The following is a 19,189-nucleotide window of genomic DNA, read 5'->3' as shown; positions in this document are numbered from 1 at the left end:
CGCCTGTCCGGCCGCCGGCCCACTGGGAGCCCTATGTCCCTGCTGGGTCCTCAGAGGGTCCTGGAACCTTGCCCTCCTCCCCTCCCACAGCCCCGCCCTCCCCGCAGCCCAGGGCGGGGCCGAAGGCCCCCACCCCCTGGTCAAAGCCACAGTATCTGGATTCCTTGAAGATGGAGTCCCCAGGTGGCCCCAACGGAAACGTGGAGGAGAGCTGTCCCTGCACCCGGGGGCCATGGGGCCTCTGACCCAGGTCCCCGCAGTGTTGCATCCAACCTCCTGCTCTCCTGGCAGCTGGAACGTCCTGGGGCAAGAGACCCTCACTCCCCACCCCCTGCGCCCGTGGGCGCAGGTGCAGCTTTTGCTGGGACGTGCCCTCCAGGCTACTGCGTTCTCCTCAGGTCAAGTGTCCCCAGAGCAGAAGGCCGGTCCCCCACTCACGGAGACCAGCCCCCACCAGCTGGTTCTGTGCAAATGGGAGACCCAACTGCCAGAGCCTGGTACTATCTCCAGAATTTCTGAGCTTGGATTCAAATCAAGGAGGCCCGTCTGTGCCCGGTTCTGAATCCACTCGAAAGAGCAGTACAAAAAAGAGTGCTGCAGACCACAGTTAAAAGGATGGCTGCACAAAGAAAAATTAATGAATAAGACGTGATATCTGCGGGTGTTCAGTCCGGGCTCATGAAAACCACCCAAACCAATCCGCCGACAGCACGCGGCCTCTGCGGTTCATACGCAGGCTCCGCCACTGAAAGCCACCACCGACTGGCTCTCCCCCCAGCCCTCATCCTGTCACCTGGCAGTCCCGTTCCCAGCTTTTGCTCTGGTCTCACATCCTTTTCGAGGAAACACCCTGTAAATGTCAATTCTGACCCATGGCCCAGGCCCGGGGCAGCGGGACCAACCGCAGAGGCCCCCCCCCCGGGTCTTCCAGAAACTAGGGCTGGCCCAGAGCCCCATCTGCCACCCCAGGTCTGCGCTGGGTGCCCCGCCCTGTCCTGCTGGCGTTGGCATAGGGGGTCGGCCCTGGAGCGACCCTGTCTGCGGCATGGATTTCCAGAAAGATGCGCGGCCTGGGAGCAGGCCCTCCTGGCAGGGGCCGTCCCTGAAGGCAGCTGGGACCCGTGTCGGGGCTTGCCTCCTGCCGGCCGGTGGGGGCTGGGGCCGACGCGCCCCTGCAGGCAGCGGGCGGGCGGAGCACAGACTCGGCCCCGCGGCCTCCAAATTTCGTCTGACTCAGCGCAGCCGTGATCTAACGCTCCTCCTGAGGGCCGTGCTGCGCGGCCCAGACCCCGGATCCCAAACGGGCCGGCCTGCATCCCTCCGCCACACCCCACCGGCGCCGGCGCTGCTGGGGAGCAGGGCCCGAGGGCTCCCTGCACGCGCACGTCCCGTCCGTCTGCTCAACGCAGTGAACCCCACGCGGTCACAGGTGCGTGTGGAGACATGTGTGCCATCAACACAAGGCACTTCATGTACGGGAAACTGTGTGGAGCTCTGGGCACCCAGGCCGAGGAGGAGCCGCTACCCAGGTCAGAGGGAGCCCACCACCCCCACCAGGCCAGCGTCCACCCCCCAATGCCGGGGTCAGAGGGAACCCCCAGGCCAGCGTCCACCCCCCCCAATGCCAGGGTCAGAGGGAGCCCCCAGGCCAGTGCCCACCCGCTCAGTGCCAGGGTCAGAGGGAGCCCCCAGGCCAGCGCCCACCCCCCCCAGTGCCGGGGTCAGAGGGAGCTTCCAGGCCAGCGCCCACCCCACAATGCCAGAGTCAGAGGGAGTGCCCAGGCCAGCGTCCACCCCCCCCAATGCCAGGGTCAGAGGGAGCCCCCAGGCCAGTGCCCACCCGCTCAGTGCCAGGGTCAGAGGGAGCCCCCAGGCCAGCGCCCACCCCCCCAGTGCCGGGGTCAGAGGGAGCTTCCAGGCCAGCGCCCACCCCACAATGCCAGAGTCAGAGGGAGTGCCCAGGCCAGCGTCCAACCCCCAATGCCGGGGTCAGAGGGAGCCCCCAGGCCAGGGCCCACCCGCCCAGTGCCAGGGTCAGAGGGAGTGCCCAGGCCAGCGTCCAACCCCCAATGCCGGGGTCAGAGGGAGCCCCCAGGCCAGAGTCCACCCCCCCAGTGCCGGAGTCAGAGGGAGTCCCCTGGCCAGTGCCCACACCCCTCAATGGCCAGTCTTCGAGGGTGGCGCAAGGTGGGGACTCAGAGACCCAGGGTTCTGGGAGAGGAGCTGGGCCTGGCAGACGGCTCGCCCCAGCCCCTCAGCCGTCGGGTGGGAGGTGGGAGGAGCCACATGAGCTGGCAGAGCTGCGGGGGGCCCCAAGGTCACCGCAGACACCACCCCTCAACGGTTCCCACTGTCTTCCTGGGCCGCTGCTGTCAAACCACCAAATACCATCATCTTAGGAGCACAGCAAACACGTATTTTAATTTTCCCAATAACGTGACCCCGCCTCGCCAACAGCATCAGGTTTCAGGTAGTGTCACGTGTCTCCTGCAGCACATCCACCTACCGAGACACCAGACGGCTCCGCTCGGCCAGCGGGGTTCTGGGGGGAGGGGCCTCCGTTTCACGGCTCTCTCTCCGGTGACCGCTAACCCACGGCCTCCAAGCGGAGCCGAGATTCGAGTGACCGCTGTGCCCCGGCCCTCACGGGCACCTGGGGGGCCCCGCCTGGACCAGGGCTGCATGGCGGCGAGAAGGCGAGTGTGCACACATGACGCAGCACGTGGGAGCCTGTATTTTGAGGGTGAGGCAGGGCAGGGGGCCAGGCTCTCCAGGCCCCCCGAGCTCTGGACAGAGTCGGTCTCTCTCCTTCTAGGTTTCCTTGCAGGGACTTTCCCCTCCTCCTCCCTTTAAAGGAAACCAGAAGAGCCTTGAAAAACAAGTTTTGCTGAAATTCAAAACTGTCTTAGAGGTCCTGCTCCTGAACCCTGGAGCCTCGACAGCTGCCCCTAGAAAGACGCCCACTCGACAAGAGCTTGTCCCCCAGCCGAGGCCCCTCCCCGGGCAGCCCTGGGAAGGGACAGACACCCCCAGGCCTTGGCTATGGCCCGGACAAGCCCCCCCTAAGGCAGACGGGCCCTGCACCAGGAGGTCCCAGTGGGGACGGAGGGACCCGTGGGGCGGGGTGGGGGCTGACACGGCCTGAGGCCGAGGTCACGGGTGGGCGAGGCCAGAGGCAAGACTGGAAGCCTAGGCTCCTGCTGTGGCCCAGGCACCTTGCAAATGCTCACTGGCCTGCCGCAGGCGGCGGCTTTGGCAGTGTGAACCGCCCCTCCACCAGGAGGGGGGCCGCGGGCAGCCCTGAGCCTCTGGGCTCACGAGGCCCGGCTCAGCCAGGGTCTCTGGTTACGGCAGAGAGCACGCGCCACCCCGGAGCATCCGAACCCAGCGGTCAGGCCTTAAACACAAAGGCAAAGACTTTGAGTCAGTGCAGCACAGACACGGATGTGGAAAAACGCCTCGCTGGGGGTCAAAAAATGTGCAAATCGGCCAAAGGGGCTTAAGCCCTTGACTCCCAGGGGTCATTAGAAAGAGTCTCCAGGTCACACGGAGCTCCTGCTGAGCCAGGATTTCACACCCTCGTGCTCGTCCCCGACTGCTCTGGTGGGGCAGTTATGACCCCATCCCAAGGGGCCGTGGTCCCAGCAGGGGGCGAAGGCGGTGTCCTCCCAGCGCAGGGGGAGGGGCGGCGGCCCACGATCCCGCTGAGCCCACTTCCTGCTTCAACCTCCAGGGAACAGCGAGAGCCGAATTCCATCAGGCACCCAGGAAAGGGCCTCCTTTCTTCCAGGGGACCAGCGACTCCAGCAAACCCCCACCGCAGCCACGTGGCAGGACGGAAGATAAAACACTCCACGACTCGAGCTGTCACTGCCCCACCTGCTGCCTGGGGAGTCTGCACGAACTTGAACCCTAAGAGATTTCATCTTACCAAAGCTCCCTGGCAAACCATTTTAGTTTTCTTCTCTGAGGCTGGAAGTCAGCCCCCATCACTCCTTCAGCTTGAGCCCCGTCTCAGAAGCCGGGGTGCAGAGGCTCCTTGCTTTCCCGACAAGACATGATTATGAAAGAGGCTTCGGGCTCACAGATTCCTGCACATGGAGCCCAGGTCTGTGCCCTGTGGGTGCAGCCGTCTGCGGGGCGGCCCCTGAAGCCATCGCTAATGAAGTGGGCCTGGCGGTCATAAGAACCAGGGGACAGCAGAACCCGCCGAACCCTGAATGTCCCCAGGCTTAACACAAACACATGAGGAATTATCTGCTCCTCTACAAACAGGGGCTTTCAGCAGATGTATTCATGAGGTAGTTACTTTTTAAAAGGTCTGTGCTGCTATTTAACCTGGTGGCTAAGCCGACTGGAACCAGGACACAAATCACCCCTCTCTCCCTAGAGCCACTTCCTCCAGGCATGGCCCCCCTTTCCCGCCAGCTGTGCCAAGCAGGTGTGTGGCTGCTGGGGTGACCACATCAACATTCATTCTGGCCGCGAGGAGCTGGCTGCCTGAGGCAAATGTCACAGCTCCGCCGGGCACAAATCACCCCGCTCCTTGGGGGCAGCGGCTACCCCCCTCGGCTCTGGCATCCGGTGCCAGCCCCTCCCGGGCCTTTGTTGGGCCTGTTGGTAAGACTGAGCAGCCGCGTGGTTAGGAACCGGGTCCCAGCAGCTGGTGGCACGAGGGGAGTTTTAAACGCGAGGCAGAAGCGGCCCTCCTGAGCACAGTCTGCGGTCCACGCGGGAAAAGCGGCCAGCGGCGCCGGCCAAACAACGGACTTCTGCGCATTGTTCTCCCCGCTGCGCGCAGCGCTCGGCCGCATCAAAGGGAACCGCGCGCAACCCGACACCGCGGCGGGTGAGGGGACGGAGGCCTGGCGACCGGGGCGGCGCACAAAAGCAGGCTCTGGGGAAACCTGGGCAGCTTTGCCTCAACAGGTTGGAAACTACACGGCTGCGCTGGCCCTGAACTGTCCTCCCCGGAGACCTGGTGGACTTCACGCGCGGTCACGCCCGGGCTCAAGGGCGCGATCCACTGCGGCCGCTCAGCGCTGGGAGGAAAGAAGCCGACGACTGTGACACAGGCCGGGGGTGGGGGTGGGGGTGGGGTGGGGGGCGCGGCAGTGGATGCCCGGGCGTCTCGGAGCCACCGCGCGTGTAGCAGCCGCCACCACGACCTCAGCCTCCGGGCCTCGCTGGCCCTCAGCCGGCAACTTTGTCCGCCGAGAGCACCAACTTCCGCACGGAGCTGCCGAAGTTGGGTCGCGACACGAGGGACTCAGGACACCGCTGGCCCGCACCATCCCAGCCCGGCCCGCTCCCCGGGTCCCGCGGCGCGCCCAGGTGGCGCGAACCCCTGAATCGAGGAATGAATGGCTGTCGCGGGACACTCGGGACAGGCAGCCCCAGCTCGACGTCGTCCCCCTCTGACCACCGCCCGCGGGCCACCTGCGCGCGTGGTTGGAGCCTGGGCCGACTCTCGGGACCAAAGCCGAGACAGGCTGGGGAGAGGCCGTCGTCCCTGGGACTGGCGGGAGACCCGTACGAAGGGCGGCCGGAGTCGGGCGGGCCTGGCGCAAGCACGCTTGCGTCTCCGCTGGTCTTACCTGGCTCTGCGGACGCCGCGCGGACTCCGAGCAGCACGACCAGGGCGGCGAGCAAGTCCCGGAGGCGCCGCCGCCGCGGCTGCAGCCGAGGCCACCTGCGGGCACAGAGCACAAGTTAGAGCGCTGCGTGCGCCTGCGTTCCCCGCCGGTGCGACCCCGCTGCCCGCGCCCGTCCGCGGCCCGGCGCGGCCCGCACCTCGGCGCCATGCTCGGCGGGCCGGACGGACTGTGCCGCGGGATGCTGCGCCCTCCGCCGCGGTGCACCCGCTCGGCCAGCCGGGCTCTGGCCGCAGCCGGGGCCAGGCGGGGGGCGGGCGGGGGCGGGGCTGATCGGGGGCGGGGCGCGCGGGCCAGGGGCTCGGGGACGGCCCGGGGCGGGGCGCGGGGCGGGGCGGGGCCAGGGCTCTGGGCGGGAAGGGGGCCGGGCAGGGGGCAGGGCCCCGCGCGAAGCAGGCTGCGGGGGCAGGGCGGGGCGCGCCGCGTCGGGCCCGGAGCGCCGCTTCCAGGCTGCGCAGAGCGAGGGCGGACCCGGAACCCGGTCAGCGGCTGCTCCCCAGGTTCTAGCACCGCTGCGCTGCAGCCGCGTTTCAGTCCCCAGGCAGCGTGGCCCGCCCGCGGCCCGGGCTCGGGAGGAGCTGCTCCCTGCGGGTCCCCAAGGCAGCACGTGGGGTCGGTGCTGCAACCCCAGGCAAGGTCCAGGTACACGCAGTGCGTCCAGTCCGGCGTTCATCTGGAAGGTGGACCCTATCCAGGGGATTCGTCCCCAGGCCCCGAGTCTGATAAGGGCCGCGGGAAGGCGGGCGATTTGAACAAAGACGTTCCTCCTGGGTGCGCCGGCCCGCGGTGGCTGCCTCTCAGGCCTTGGCTTCTCCCCCGGCTTGGGGACCAGGATGCCTGCTCTTTCCATGCCCCTGGCAAGGCTCCCTGTAGACAGGCCTACACCCCACGAAGCCTGCCCAAGACCTGGCCCAGGAGGCCCCCTCCCGCTGCCGGAGGCCCGGCTGCCCCTCATCGGAGCCTTCCAGGCCCACTGCAGCGCGAGGAGTTCTTTCTGGGCATTCCCCTTTCCTCCAGCCAGGGCTCCCCCACCCTGCCTAACCGCAGGCCCCAGCTCCTTCCTCCAGGCTGTGAAAGGGGTCCTGTCCTCAGGCCACCCACAGGCCTCTCCAGGCAAGCGGAGCCCCTCACGTTCTCTGGCCGTAGACTGGAATTCTCGGACCCGGTCCACTCACGCTTTGCACAGCCCGGCGTCCCCGTGCCCTCGCCCTCGGCTCAGAAACTCTGCTAGAGGCTCCGGATTCACGGATTCACCTCTTCTTCCCCACTGCCGCCTGCTGATCCGGGTTCATCTCCTGCCTGGCCCCTGAGCAGTGTCCACAGTGTAGAACCTGCCCATTCAGGCCTCTCCGCACACTCTCCTACCGGCTCCCAGCCATCGTGGTGGGCGCTCCCCGAGGCACCACTGACCACACACTCTCCCAGCCTGGAGACCAGCCCCTGGCCTGGCTCAGCCCTTCCACACACCTCTCCCGTGTACCCATATGCTCCTCCATCTCCTGGGGCCCCAGCCAGCGCTTCTGCTGGGCCCTCCTGACAGCGGGCCCCACACCTCCCTCTGCCCCTGCGGGCTATCCACAGCCCACGCCACCGCCGAGGGGCCTGCCAGGATTCCCCCCCCATCACATCCCCCCAGCCCTGTCTGCCTTAGTCTGCAAACGCTGGGCCGATGCTGCCCAGCACCCCAGGCCCTGGGCCCGGTCTTGCTGTGTCTGTCCATCTGCTCCCTCCTTCCTCAGCAGCTGCCTTTGAACCTGCGTCCTTCTCCAGGTCAGGTGAAAAGGGTGTCCATGGCCAGAGTTCCCACTGTGGCTCAGCAGAAATGAACCCGACCAGTATCCAGGACGATGTGGGTTCGATCCCTGGCCTTGCTCAGTGGGTAAAGGATCCGGTGTTGCCGTGAGCTGTGGTCTAGGTCACAGAAGCACCTCGGATCCCACTTTGCTGTGGCTGAGGCGTAGGCCTGTGGCTGCAGCTCCTATTCAACCCCTAGCCTGGAAATCTCCATCTGCCCCAAGCGCGGCCCCAAAAGGCCAAAAAGAAAAGAAAAGTAAAGGGGGTTCGTGGTCCACAGTGAGGAAAGCCACTTAAGGGGTTGCGGCCACCGTGTTTTGAAATGAAAGAGAATAGCATTGAATAGAAATGAAATTTTGCGTTGCATGTGTTGGGGGAGCAGTGGCGTCCTGCGCTGTGTGTCCGTCCATGGTGTGTCCAAGAGAGTGCGTGAATCTGTGTGTGCAGAATCTGTGCTGTTCCTGTGACCGTGTGTGGTGTGTGCATGGCACTGAGCTTTGCTCATCCTTGCACGACAAAGCAGCCAACCCCCTCAACCAGGGCTGGCATGAAGAAAGTACAGCGTTCACTGTCACAGGCACCAAGCAAGGAGAACGGGCAGCGCTCTCGCAAAAGACCCAAACTCCCTGATGGCTTTCCGGGAAGACAACATGTGGGTTAAGGTCGCAGCTGGTGGACTTTCTTCAGAATGGTTGGTGCTGAGGTCATTCTTAGAAAATCTTCCTGTGTCAGGAATCTTAATCACCGTGTTCTGGCTCCAACCAGCCTGGGGTCTGCGAGCAGCCATCAGCCTGTTGTCACCACCCTTGCGTGGGTGGGGGGTCTGGTTTCTGCAGAACAGCTCGGAGATAAGCGGGGTGCGTTGTGTGTCTCCGGAGGGGGCCAGGACCGGATTACGGCTGACTATTGTTCACGCTATCAGCGCCTGGTGGGCTGCTCTTGCTTTGTTCCGCCCTCTCTCACTGCTCTAATTGTTAACTTCTTGTGCCTCTTTGGAACTCAGGGATGGGCTAGGAGGTCACAGCTTTTCTCCAAACAGGAAGGGGGCCAGGGAGAGGCCTTTGGACCTGGGGGGCCCTGCAGAGTCCTGTTTGGTTTCAGTGCATTCCTGCACCTGTGTGTGTGGTGTGACCATGTGTGTGACAGGCATGTGCTGGCTCCTGACAACATCCCTTCTTTGGCTCGTGGCCCCTCCGTCTAGCTGTCCCTGGGGCCCTGTGCAGGTGGAAGAATCTGATGTTTGGGGGGCTCTTTGACCTCTTCCATCTCACCGGCCCTCCAGGCGTGTCCTGCTTCCACCCACCCCACCAGGCCTGACTGGGGGTCTGGGAGGCAGAGGCCGGAGCAGGGATGCTGATGCTAGGTCCCTGCCCCGCGGGTCTGGGGTTTACCTCCTCTGTCCTCGCTCCAGTTGAAAGCCTCCCCTGCCCCCCAGCAGGGCTGAGCCCACCTTTGTGGGCTTTGCACGAAGAGACGGCTTCAAGGACTCTGTGTCATGAACAGTGCTACGCTGGCGTGCCCGCTGTGTCTCAGCAGGTTAAGAACCTGGCTGGTATCCCAACCGTCTCCACAGCCATGGGTCTCACGGCTTGTATCCATGAGGATGCCGGTTTGATCCCTGGCCTGGATCAGAAGGTTAAGGATCCAGCATTGCTGTGGCTGCAGTGTAGGCCGGCAGCTGCAGCTCCAATTCGACCCCTAGCCCGGGAACTTCCATATGCTGCAGGTGCGGCCTTAAAAAGAAAAAGAAAGAAAAGTGCCACAACAACAAAAAATACAAAACCAAGACTTTTGACTCTGAAATGCTTATGACTGCTGAGCTTACAGCTGTGAAAAAGTGTATTTTGTGCCTTTTTTTACTGAATGTCTTATCACAGACTCATTGCTGTGTGTCACAAGCCCCATGGCTCTTTCGTCCTTTTCTTCCTAGAGTTCATTTTTCCGTTTCTATACACGTTTGCTGTGTGATGACTGCAGAAAAAAACAAACTAAAGACAAGCAGGAATTCCCTGGTGGCTCAGCGGGTTAAGGATCTGAGGCGCGGGTCGCTGCTGTGGCGCAGGTTTGAGCCCTGGCCCAGGCACTTCCTCAAGTTGTGGGCGCAGATGAGAAAGAGAGAGAAACTGGCCCAAAGGATGTTCAGGTTCTCGTGAACTGGAAAACATTTGCTATGAAGGTGTCTGGCACCGTTAGGTAAACTCTGTTGATCTAATGAATATAGACGTGTCCCTAGAGCCGTCAGCCCTAAGCACGATACTTTTAAAACTAAAGACTCGAGCAAAGAAAAATCAGCCTCGGATACCATTGGGTGGCCCTGGGCTGTGCCCCACAACACTAGGACCCCAGCAGGGGTGCCCAGGCACAGGTGGGTGCAGGGACCCCCGCGCTCCAGGAGAGACAGACCCAAATCAAATGCCCCAAGGAAAGAGCCCAGCTGGGTGGGGGCCTTGGAGCGCAGGCCGGGCAGCAGGAGGGGGCTGGGGCACGTGGCGCGTTTGTGCGGTGAGAGGAGTTCCAGAGAACTCGGGGAACAGCCTGAGCGGGGGCTCTGGCCTCTTTCTTCTGTCCCTTCTGTTCTTCCCCAACCGTCTCCATGGCTGTGGGTCCCACGGCTCCTTCCGCAGGGAGAAGTGACAGATGGATGACCCGACGTGCTGGGCTCGGCCCCTTGGTGAAGCCCAGGGCTGGGGTCTCCCTGCCACCCAGCCAGCGGTGACCGGGAGGTAGGCCCAGGGTGCATGACTGACCTCCACCCACCCACAGGGGCCACGGCCTTCGCTTGTGTTTTAAACCCAGCGGGGTTTTCCTAAAGTACCCGGAATCCCCGAAGTCGGGGGCGGGGCCGTGGGCGTATCCTGGGTGGAAGTTGTGGGCTTGTGCAGGGAATGGGGGGCGCACAGGACAGGGGCCGCACGGCCAAGTGCCCCGGGTGAGGCCAGGGCCAAGGAGAGGCCAGGGCATCCGACCTCTGCCCAGGCTGTTCCTGTCCCCGCCTCCACCTTCCGCACCGCACCAGGGCTTGCTCTGCTACAAAAGGAACTTTTCCCCAGAAAAGGATGTGGTAGGTGGAGGGGCCGTGAAAAGCACAGTGGGTAGCTGGCTGCACACGCTCACACACCGCTCGCACACCGCAGGTCCCAGGCCTGGTCCCTCCACCGCGTCAGAGCAGCGGAGGCCTGAGGCTGCGTGGGCCCCCGTCCCCGGACCTGCCTCTGGCGTCCCTTGGGCTCTGCCCACCCCACCTCCCACTGCCTGAGTGAAGGTCTGTATTTGTTGGTTCCGAGCTTGCTGGGAGCGCAGCGGGCCGCTCCTGGTTCAGGCAGCCCAGAGCGGGAGCTTTCTCTCTTCTGTGTTGGCACCTGCAGCTCCTGGGTGGCGGCCGCCTGCCTCCGGGGGCTGCTCCATAATCACCTGTGGAAATTGCCACCGACTCTGGCAGCCTGCGGATCCCAACCCGCCCTCCGCCCCGCCGGGATGTCAGCCTCCAGCCGCAGCCCAAACACAGCGGCAGGACAGCCGAAGGAGCCGTCCTCGCGGCGGGCTCGTCTGTCAGCGCAGAATTTGGAAGCAGCGGGCGAATGATGTACAGGAGGTGGAATATTATGTCCCCACGAAGAATCCACGTCCCACAGCGCGAGTGCCCGCGGTGACACGGCAGGAAATACACTTGCGGGGGGGGGGCTGTTAGGAGCGACGGGCAAAGGTCCGCAGCAGAAGCTCACATGCATTCCCCGGGCTGCCGCTTCCTCGGCTCACGGCTGCGCGGAAACGCCTCCGCTCGCGTTGAGTCACGGGGGGAAGGGGAGGGCTCCCCGAGGTCTCAAGGGCATCGTCTAACCGCCCAGAACCTTCTCTGTCTTGAGGACCCGCCGCGTCCCCAGAGACGCGCATCAAGGCGAAGGAAACGCGTGTGGGCAACTCACGGGGGAAGGAAGGGGCCGGGCGACCCCGGCCCTTTGCAGCCGCCTGGCAGCCTTCCCGCCCCGACGGCCCACCCCAGTCCCTTCCTTCCCCGCGGCAGCGGCGAGGACGCCGCCCCCTTCGCACAGGGACTCGGTGTGGCGCGCCCGCCCGCGGGGGCGGACAGCCGCCTCCGCTCCGCAAACCAAGCCCAGGCCACGGCCACGCGCGCCCCCAGCGCCACCGGCCGCCCTGGTCTGTTCGGTTCCAGGTCGGCCGTAGGGCGCTTCCAGCCCGGACACCCCCCCCCCGACCCCACTCAGCCAGGGTGGCCTTTTGTCCTCCCCCCACGGCCCCCACCGTCTGTGCGCGCAGACCCCAGCCTGACGGCCGGTCCAGAGGACCCACCACCCAGCAGCCGCCCAGCCCCCCCCACCCCCGGCTCGTTTGCTTGTCTGAGGAGCCCTCCCTGCGCATCTGCTGGCTCTGTGGTCTGTTTGCTTGTTCACGTATTTTCTTGTGGCCTCCCCACTTCTTTCCAGGATTCAGCAACCCCCCCACCACACAGACACACCCCATTCACACCCCCACCCCACCCCCCTCCTACCCCCCACACCCACACACACACATGCACACACACCCACCCCACCCCACACCCCCCACCACAGCACACACACACACCTCCACCCCCCACCCCCACCCCACCCCCATCATAGCACACACACACCCCCACACACCCCTCCACCCACCCCCCACCCCTCCACCCACACCCCCCACACACTCCCGCCCACCGGCGTCTTTGCTTTGAGCAGCGCAGAACAGAAGGAAGGAAGGCATCTTTCAGCGAGGCGAGCGTTTCAAAGGCTTCTTCTCAAGAGTGACCCTGGAGCCCCAGATGGAACCTGCAGGCTGGGACCGCGTGAACCTAACGCAGCAGCCGCGTTCCAGCGGCCGGCTCTCGCCCTTCCTCACCCCAGTCGGACGGAGAGCTCGTGCAAGATGTACGACAGCAAAAACCCCAAATGTTACGAACAGCCCCCCACCCCGCCCTGAACCCCCGCCTCCTGCCGGGTCTGTCCCGTCGCTGTCCCACTCCTGCATTTTATCATCTGTTGCTCTAGAAAGGCAGAACGTTGCCTTGTGAAATTTTAAGAACATCTGCGAGCTGATGCTCATGGGTCTAACCCTGGCTTTATCACACGCCAGCTCTTTCCACACCAGCGCGTCCGCATGGACTCGGTGACCACAGCCCGCGGGCTCCATGGAGACCCTTACTCAGTGGACCCACCATTACCGAGACTTAAGTTGTTTTGTCATTTGCTTAAAATAATGTACTGCCGGAGTTCCCGTCGTGGCGCAGTGGTTAACGAGTCCGACTAGGAACCATGAGGTTGCGGGTTCCGTCCCTGCCCTTGCTCAGTGGGTTAATGATCCGGCGTTGCCGTGAGCTGTGGTGTAGGTTGCAGACGCGGCTCGGATCCCGTGTTACTGTGGCTCTGGCATAGGCCAGTGGCTACAGCTCCGATTCGACCCCTAGCCTGGGAACCTCCATATGCCTCGGAAGCGGCCCAAGAAATAGCAAAAAAAAAATAATGTACTGCCTTGAAACCAGGTGGAAACAGTGAAACAGAATCAAGTGGGTAAGGCCAAGAATGAGAAGCACAGGAGGAGTTCCCATTGTGGCACGGCGGAAACGAATCCGAAACTAGGAACCCGTGAGGTTGTAGGTTTGATCCCCGGCCTCGCTCAGTGGATTAAGGATCTGGCGTGGCTGTGAGCTGTGGTGTAGGTCGCAGGCGTGGCTCCGATCCTGTGTTGCTGTGGCTGTAGTGTAGACCAGCAGTTGTAGCTCTGATTCAACCCCTGGCCCGGGAACCTCCATATGCTGCAGGTGCAGCCCTAAAAAGATGGAAAAAAAAGAAAGAAAAAAGAAGAAAAGCACGCACAGTGAGCAGCTGGAGGATGGTTTTGATGAGCTGGTCCGTAAACTCAGTGCAGCCAAGGAAAGAATCCTTGCGTCTGAAAGTAGCTCCACGGGGATTATCCAGATGGAAACACAGAGAGACAAAGGAATGAAGAAAGAAGGCCAGTGCGTCCCAGAGCTTGGGACAGTGTCAGCCTACTGTTCATAAACCGGAATCCCAGGAAGAGAGGGAGGGAGGGGCCAAGGAAATATCGGAAGAAAAGCAGCCAAACGTTTCCCAAGATTAATGACAGACCCCAAACCATAGACCCAAGAAGCACAGAGCGAGGACATCAGGATAAATACCCCAGAGTCAGCCAGACAAACGGACCAAACAACCAACCCCAAACACACAACATACCCAAGCTGCTCAGGAAAAAAACAACTCTTAAGGCAGAGGGAAAAAAAAGATGCGCTACGTACAGAGAAACAAAGAGAAGAGTTATAGCAGAATTCCCATCAGAAACTAGGCAAGCCGGATGCCGATGAAGTGATGTCTTTACAGGCCCGAAAAGAAAAGATGTGGTTTTTTAAATTTTATTACATTAAGAACAAGGGCTAATTCAGAGTTCTATAGCAGTGGAAACATCTTTTTAAAACTAAAGATTAAAAAAGGACTATCTCGGGACAAGAACTGCTGGAGGTGATTGCCGGCATCCCTGCTCTACAGGCAGTGATGAATGGTGGTCATCAGCCTGAAGGAAACTGACGGAGGTCCCCTCGTGGCTCAGCAGTGATGATCCGACTGGCATCCGAGAGGACGTGGGTTCCACCCCTGGCCTCGCTCCGTGGGTTAAGGACCTGGTGTTGCCGTGAGCTGTGGTGTAAGTTGCAGACTCGGCTCGGATCTGGTTGCTGTGGCCGTGGTGTAGGCTGGCAGCTGCAGCTCCAGTTTGACCCCTAGCCTGGGAACTTCCATGTGCCACGTGTGCGGCTCTAAAAAGACACACGGACACGAAAAAAGAATATGCTCTCTTCACAAAAAATAGAGTACAAAATTGTACTAAGAAGCTAAGATGAACTTCTCCCCCCCCCTTACTTCTTTATTTTATTTTGCTTGTTTCTTTTTAAGGCCACACCCTTAGCATCAGGAAGGATGGGAGAAGGAATTAGGAGAACCTCTCTGAAAAGTCCTTACACGGAATGCAAAGTGGCCGAGTGCTGGTTGAAGGTGGGCTCTGGTGAACTTAACACTGATTGGTAAGCCCTAGGAGAGCCGCCGACTTTTTTTTAAAGATGTGAAGGTGGTAAGTCAAGAGGACATACAACAGAATCACCGAAAATGCTCCATTCACCAAAGGAAGGGAAAAAGGAGTAAAAGAAACCCCAAAAGAGACGTCCAGTACATGCTAATTTTAATCCAATCGCCAATGATCACATGAAAGCGAGGCGTCTCAACACACCAGTTAAAAGGTAGAGACGGCCAGACTGGATTCTAAACGACCCGTTTCACGTGTGCAATAATCCCGTCGAAATAAAGACCTGTAGGTTTCAGGCGTGAGGGTGAGGACACCTGGCTGGTCACGCGCCAAAATAAATCAGAGCAGCTGCCTTGACTCGACAGACTTTAGGAGAAGGAGCAAGACCACCGACGAAGGCGGCCTTGAGTGACGGCGAAGGGGTGGACGAGAAGGGGTGGGCTCTCCGAGAGGGTGTCCAGCTCACAGGTGAGCATCAGGCCTCCAACCACGGGCTGCAGAATGTGTGGCGCGAAACCTGACGGGACGGGAAAGAGAAATCCAGCCCCATCTGCAGGTGGCACCGACCACTCTCCTCTCAGCGGTTGTTAGAACAAGAGCCAGGAGGATCCAAAGGGGCACAGAAGACGTGCCATCCGCTGCTCGACCTCACTGAGGGGCACTGAGCCCTCCACCTGGCAACACGCTTTGAGAAGACGGCATTTGTCTCCAGTGTATGTGGACGGTCACCAAGACAGACCACATTCTGGCCGTGAAATATACGTTAACAAATTAAAAAACTATAAATCATATTCAGCATGCTTTCAGAGCATAACCGAACAAGAATCAGAAAGAGACATCCGTGAAGTGCCAAAAAATCTTTGGAAATTTTAAGCAACACGTGTCTGGACAAAGCACAAGTCCAAGAGGAATCTCAGGGAAATTTAAAAAATTTTTCGAATTAATTGAAAGGGAGAACACAAGGATGGATTAGCAACGAGGTGCTGTTGTGCGGCACAGGGAAAACTATGTCCAGTCACTCGTGGTGGGACGTGGTGAAGATATTGCGAGAAAAAGAATGTGTATTTATATACGTATGACTGCGTCACTTTGCTGTACAGCAGAAATTGAGAGAACATTGTAAATCAACTGTACTCTAACTGAAAAATTGTAGTCGTCATAATGAGCTTTAGGATGTGTGGGCTGCACGTAAGCACGACTGAGGGAGTGAGGATGGCGGGGGACATGGGGGAAGCTGTGGCTGATGCAAATGCCCCAACACTGGATTTTGGTGACAGCCGCACAACTGTAGACTCACCAACCAAAAGTCGTTGAATTGTCCGTTCACTTACAGTGGCTGAAAGTTACCATGTGTACATTGTACCTCAAAAAGTCTATTTAAAAAAAACAAAACAATACAAAAGAAGAATGACAACTTTCTCTTAACCGCTCCTTACAAAAAATAAGGAAATGGAACCACAACATGTCAAAATTGGTGGGAAGAAGCTTAGCAACGCTGAGTGGGAAATATGCTCGTGTTTCTAAATGCTCCTGTTAGAGGAGGAGAAATGTCTCAAAGACATGACCTTGGCTTCCCCGCACAAAGTTAAAAGAGGGGGAAAGAGCAAATTGAGTACAAGGGAAGTAGAAGCAATGAAACAGTACAGATCAGGACAGAAGGCAACGAAGTAAAAAACAAATCATAGAGGAAGTTATTGAAACCCAAAACTGGCCTTTTCTGTTTATCCTGTTTTTTCAGAAACGCCAGCCAAATTGGTCAAGGAAAAAGAGTGTTGCTGTACGTTGCCAACATCAGGAATGAAAGGGTGACCTCACTACAGGTCCTGCAGGTTTTGAGAAGATAGTGAAGGAATATCGCAGACAACTTTATTCTAGCTGATATCGTCTAAGCTTGGACAAGAAGTGCAAATTCCTTAAAAGACACAGATTGTCCAAACTCACATGAGAAGAAAATTTAGAAATCCAAACAGCTCTGTATCTGCTGAAGAAATGGGATCCGTAACTTAAAAACATTCCTAGAGAGAAAACGCCTAGCCAAATAGCTTCAATGGTGAATATTGTAAAATATCTCTTGAAGAAATAATTGTAAATCTATACAAACTTTTTCATAAAACCAAGGAGGGACTACTTCTCAACTCATTCATGAGGCGTGTGACTCTGGTATCAGACAAAAACCCCACCAGAAAACTTCAGACCAATACCCTTTGTGAATGCATATGGAAAAATCCTTACCCACATGTTCGCAAATAAAACAGCAACATATAAAAAGGATAAAGATAGTGTATTGTGGTCATACAGGATTCATTCCAGGAATGCAAGGTTGGCTTAATATTTAAAAACCAATGTAATCTACTGCATTAATAGAATAATGGAGAAAGATCATAGCATTTCCCTAAATTCATGAATATAACAAAATTAAGCAACCATCTACTCTAAAAATTTCAGCAAACTAAAAATAGGAGGCAACTTCCTCATCCTGAAAAGGGGCATTCACGACAAGTCTATAGATATCATGATACTTCATGTTGAAAAACTGACAGTTTGTCCCTAAGACAAGAGCAAAATATAGAGGTTACTCTCATCGTTTCCATTCAGCATTGTTCTGGAGCTCTTAGACAGGAAGGCCTTCGTCAGGAGGAAGAAATAAAGGGTGTACAGATTGGGAAGGAGGAAATAAAAGTGCCTATTCATACATGAGCTGGATCGTACATGGAAGGTCCCAAGGAATCTACGTATAAGTTACTAGAGTTAGTAAGTGAGTTGAGCAATGTCACAGGATATAAGGGCAACACAGAAATTGATTGCATTTCTATTTTAACACAGAATTGAAAACTGAGATTTAGAACAGCGCGTTCATAGTAGCACCCAATCATGAACTACCTAGGGATAAATTTAATAAAATACATGCAAGATTTGTATGCTAAAACTATGAACCATCACTAAGAGCTATTAAAGAGGTTCCAAATAAAAAGATAGGCCTTGAGTTTGCATCAGAAGCCTCAGTATCGTTAAGATATCGATTCTCCCTAAAGGGATCTGGGGGGGATATGGCACAGTGCCAAGCTAAATTCCAGGAGGCTTTTGGGGCAACATTAGCAATCCGATTATAAAATTTGCATTAAAATGCCAAGGACCAAGAACAGTCACAACAATGTCAAAACAAGTTGGAAAACGTACCTTACCTAATTTTCAACAAATTATTTAAAGCTACAGTAATCAAAACAGCACAGTACTGGCAAAAGGATGGACATATTGATCAATAGAACAGAATAGAGAATCAAGAAATAGATCCAGGAGTTCCCTTGTGGCTCATCTGGTTAAGGATCTGGGATTGTCATTGCTGTGGCTCAGGTCACTGCTATGGCTTTGGTTTGAACCCTGGCCCAGGAACTTCTGCATGCTGCAGGCATAGCCAGAAGGAAGGAAGGAAGAGAAAGAAAGAGGAGGGAAGGAAGGAATAGATTCGTGTGTATTATGATTCGTTGATTTTGGCAAAGGTGCCTAATCTTCTTCTATGACTGCTTCGCCCGCCACGTGACAGCTCAGTTGTGAGAACGCCAGAGCCACGTGGTGAGTGAAGCCTCCCAGCTTAAGAGCCCCGTATCCCAGATATAATTCAAGAGGACTGACACAACTTCCATCAAGAAATACATGTCGGGCATTGAGGGGAGTTCGTGTCAGTTGCAAAGATAACACACATGTGTGTACACACAAGCTGAAGCTGCAGCTCCCAAACGAAGTCGTCTGTGCATTTAATGAACATTAGCTTATTTCAGGAACGCGAGGATAGATCAACATCGGCACACGTATTACAACGTGTCTCTGGTAGGTCAAAAGGCACAAGGCCTGTGACTCTGAATAAATCCCAAGATGTTTAATAACATTCAATACCTGGTGACAAAACTGCTCATGCTATGGGGCAAAACAGACTTTTTCATTAAATGCTGTCTCTCAGGTATCTAAAATTAACTGTGACATGTTACACATTCCTTTATTATTATTATTGTTGTTGTTGTTGTTGTTGTTGTTATTATTATTATTTGTCTTTTTAGGGCAGCACCCATGGCATATGGAGGTTTCCAGGCTAGGGGTCTAATCAGAGCTACAGCGGCTGGCCTACGCCACAGCCACAGCAGCTCAGGATCCAAGCCACATCTTCGACCTACACCACAGCTCATGGCAATACAGGACTCTTAACCCACTGAGCAAGGTCAGAGGTTGAACCCATGTCGTCATGGACACCAGTCAGATTTGCTACTGCTGAGCCACAATGGGAACTCCTATGCATTCCTTTAAAAATCATTTTTAAAAGATAATCATTTGATGAGAATAAACATCTGCCTATTCTTGAGTTCCTGGACAATGTGATAGGGCAAGAAAAGAATGAGTAAATATTGGAATTGAGCATCTGCAGATGACAGCATGTTCTTTTAGGAATTCCAAGAGAAATCATTCAGAGAACTGCAGAGACATTAGAATAAATAAAAGTTGAAAATAGTAGTTTGAGGTGAGGTAAACTTAAAAACACACCAGTTTTCTTAGAAGTCAATGATAATCCATTTAATCATGAGGTGAACAAAAGCTTTCATGATAGTGACAAACACATAAAATGCCTAGCAGTGAACTTAGTAAGGCACATACGCTTGATTAAAATGCTCCGGGTCTATCAGGGGATTGAA

The 19,189-nt window shown here is 57.5% G+C and overlaps 1 protein-coding gene across 3 annotated transcripts in view; it reads right to left on the bottom strand.

The window, feature by feature from the left end:
* Nucleotides 1-5,910, bottom strand: part of COL18A1 (collagen type XVIII alpha 1 chain) — a 76,248-nt gene extending 70,338 nt beyond the window's left edge. For all 3 annotated transcript variants that reach the window (XM_021071536.1, XM_021071537.1, XM_021071538.1), the window contains exons 1-2: nt 5,794-5,910; nt 5,598-5,692 (exon numbers count right to left, since the gene is read on the bottom strand). In XM_021071536.1, coding sequence (XP_020927195.1) covers nt 5,598-5,692; nt 5,794-5,804 — 106 coding nt within the window. In that variant the 5' untranslated portion in view covers nt 5,805-5,910. The remainder of the gene's footprint in view (nt 1-5,597; nt 5,693-5,793) is intronic.

This window comes from Sus scrofa, chromosome 13 (genome assembly GCF_000003025.6).
Source record: "Sus scrofa isolate TJ Tabasco breed Duroc chromosome 13, Sscrofa11.1, whole genome shotgun sequence".
Taxonomy (NCBI): domain Eukaryota; kingdom Metazoa; phylum Chordata; class Mammalia; order Artiodactyla; family Suidae; genus Sus; species Sus scrofa.
The sequence above is the reverse complement of the archived record's forward strand: the minus strand, read 5'-3'. Positions and strand labels throughout refer to the sequence as shown.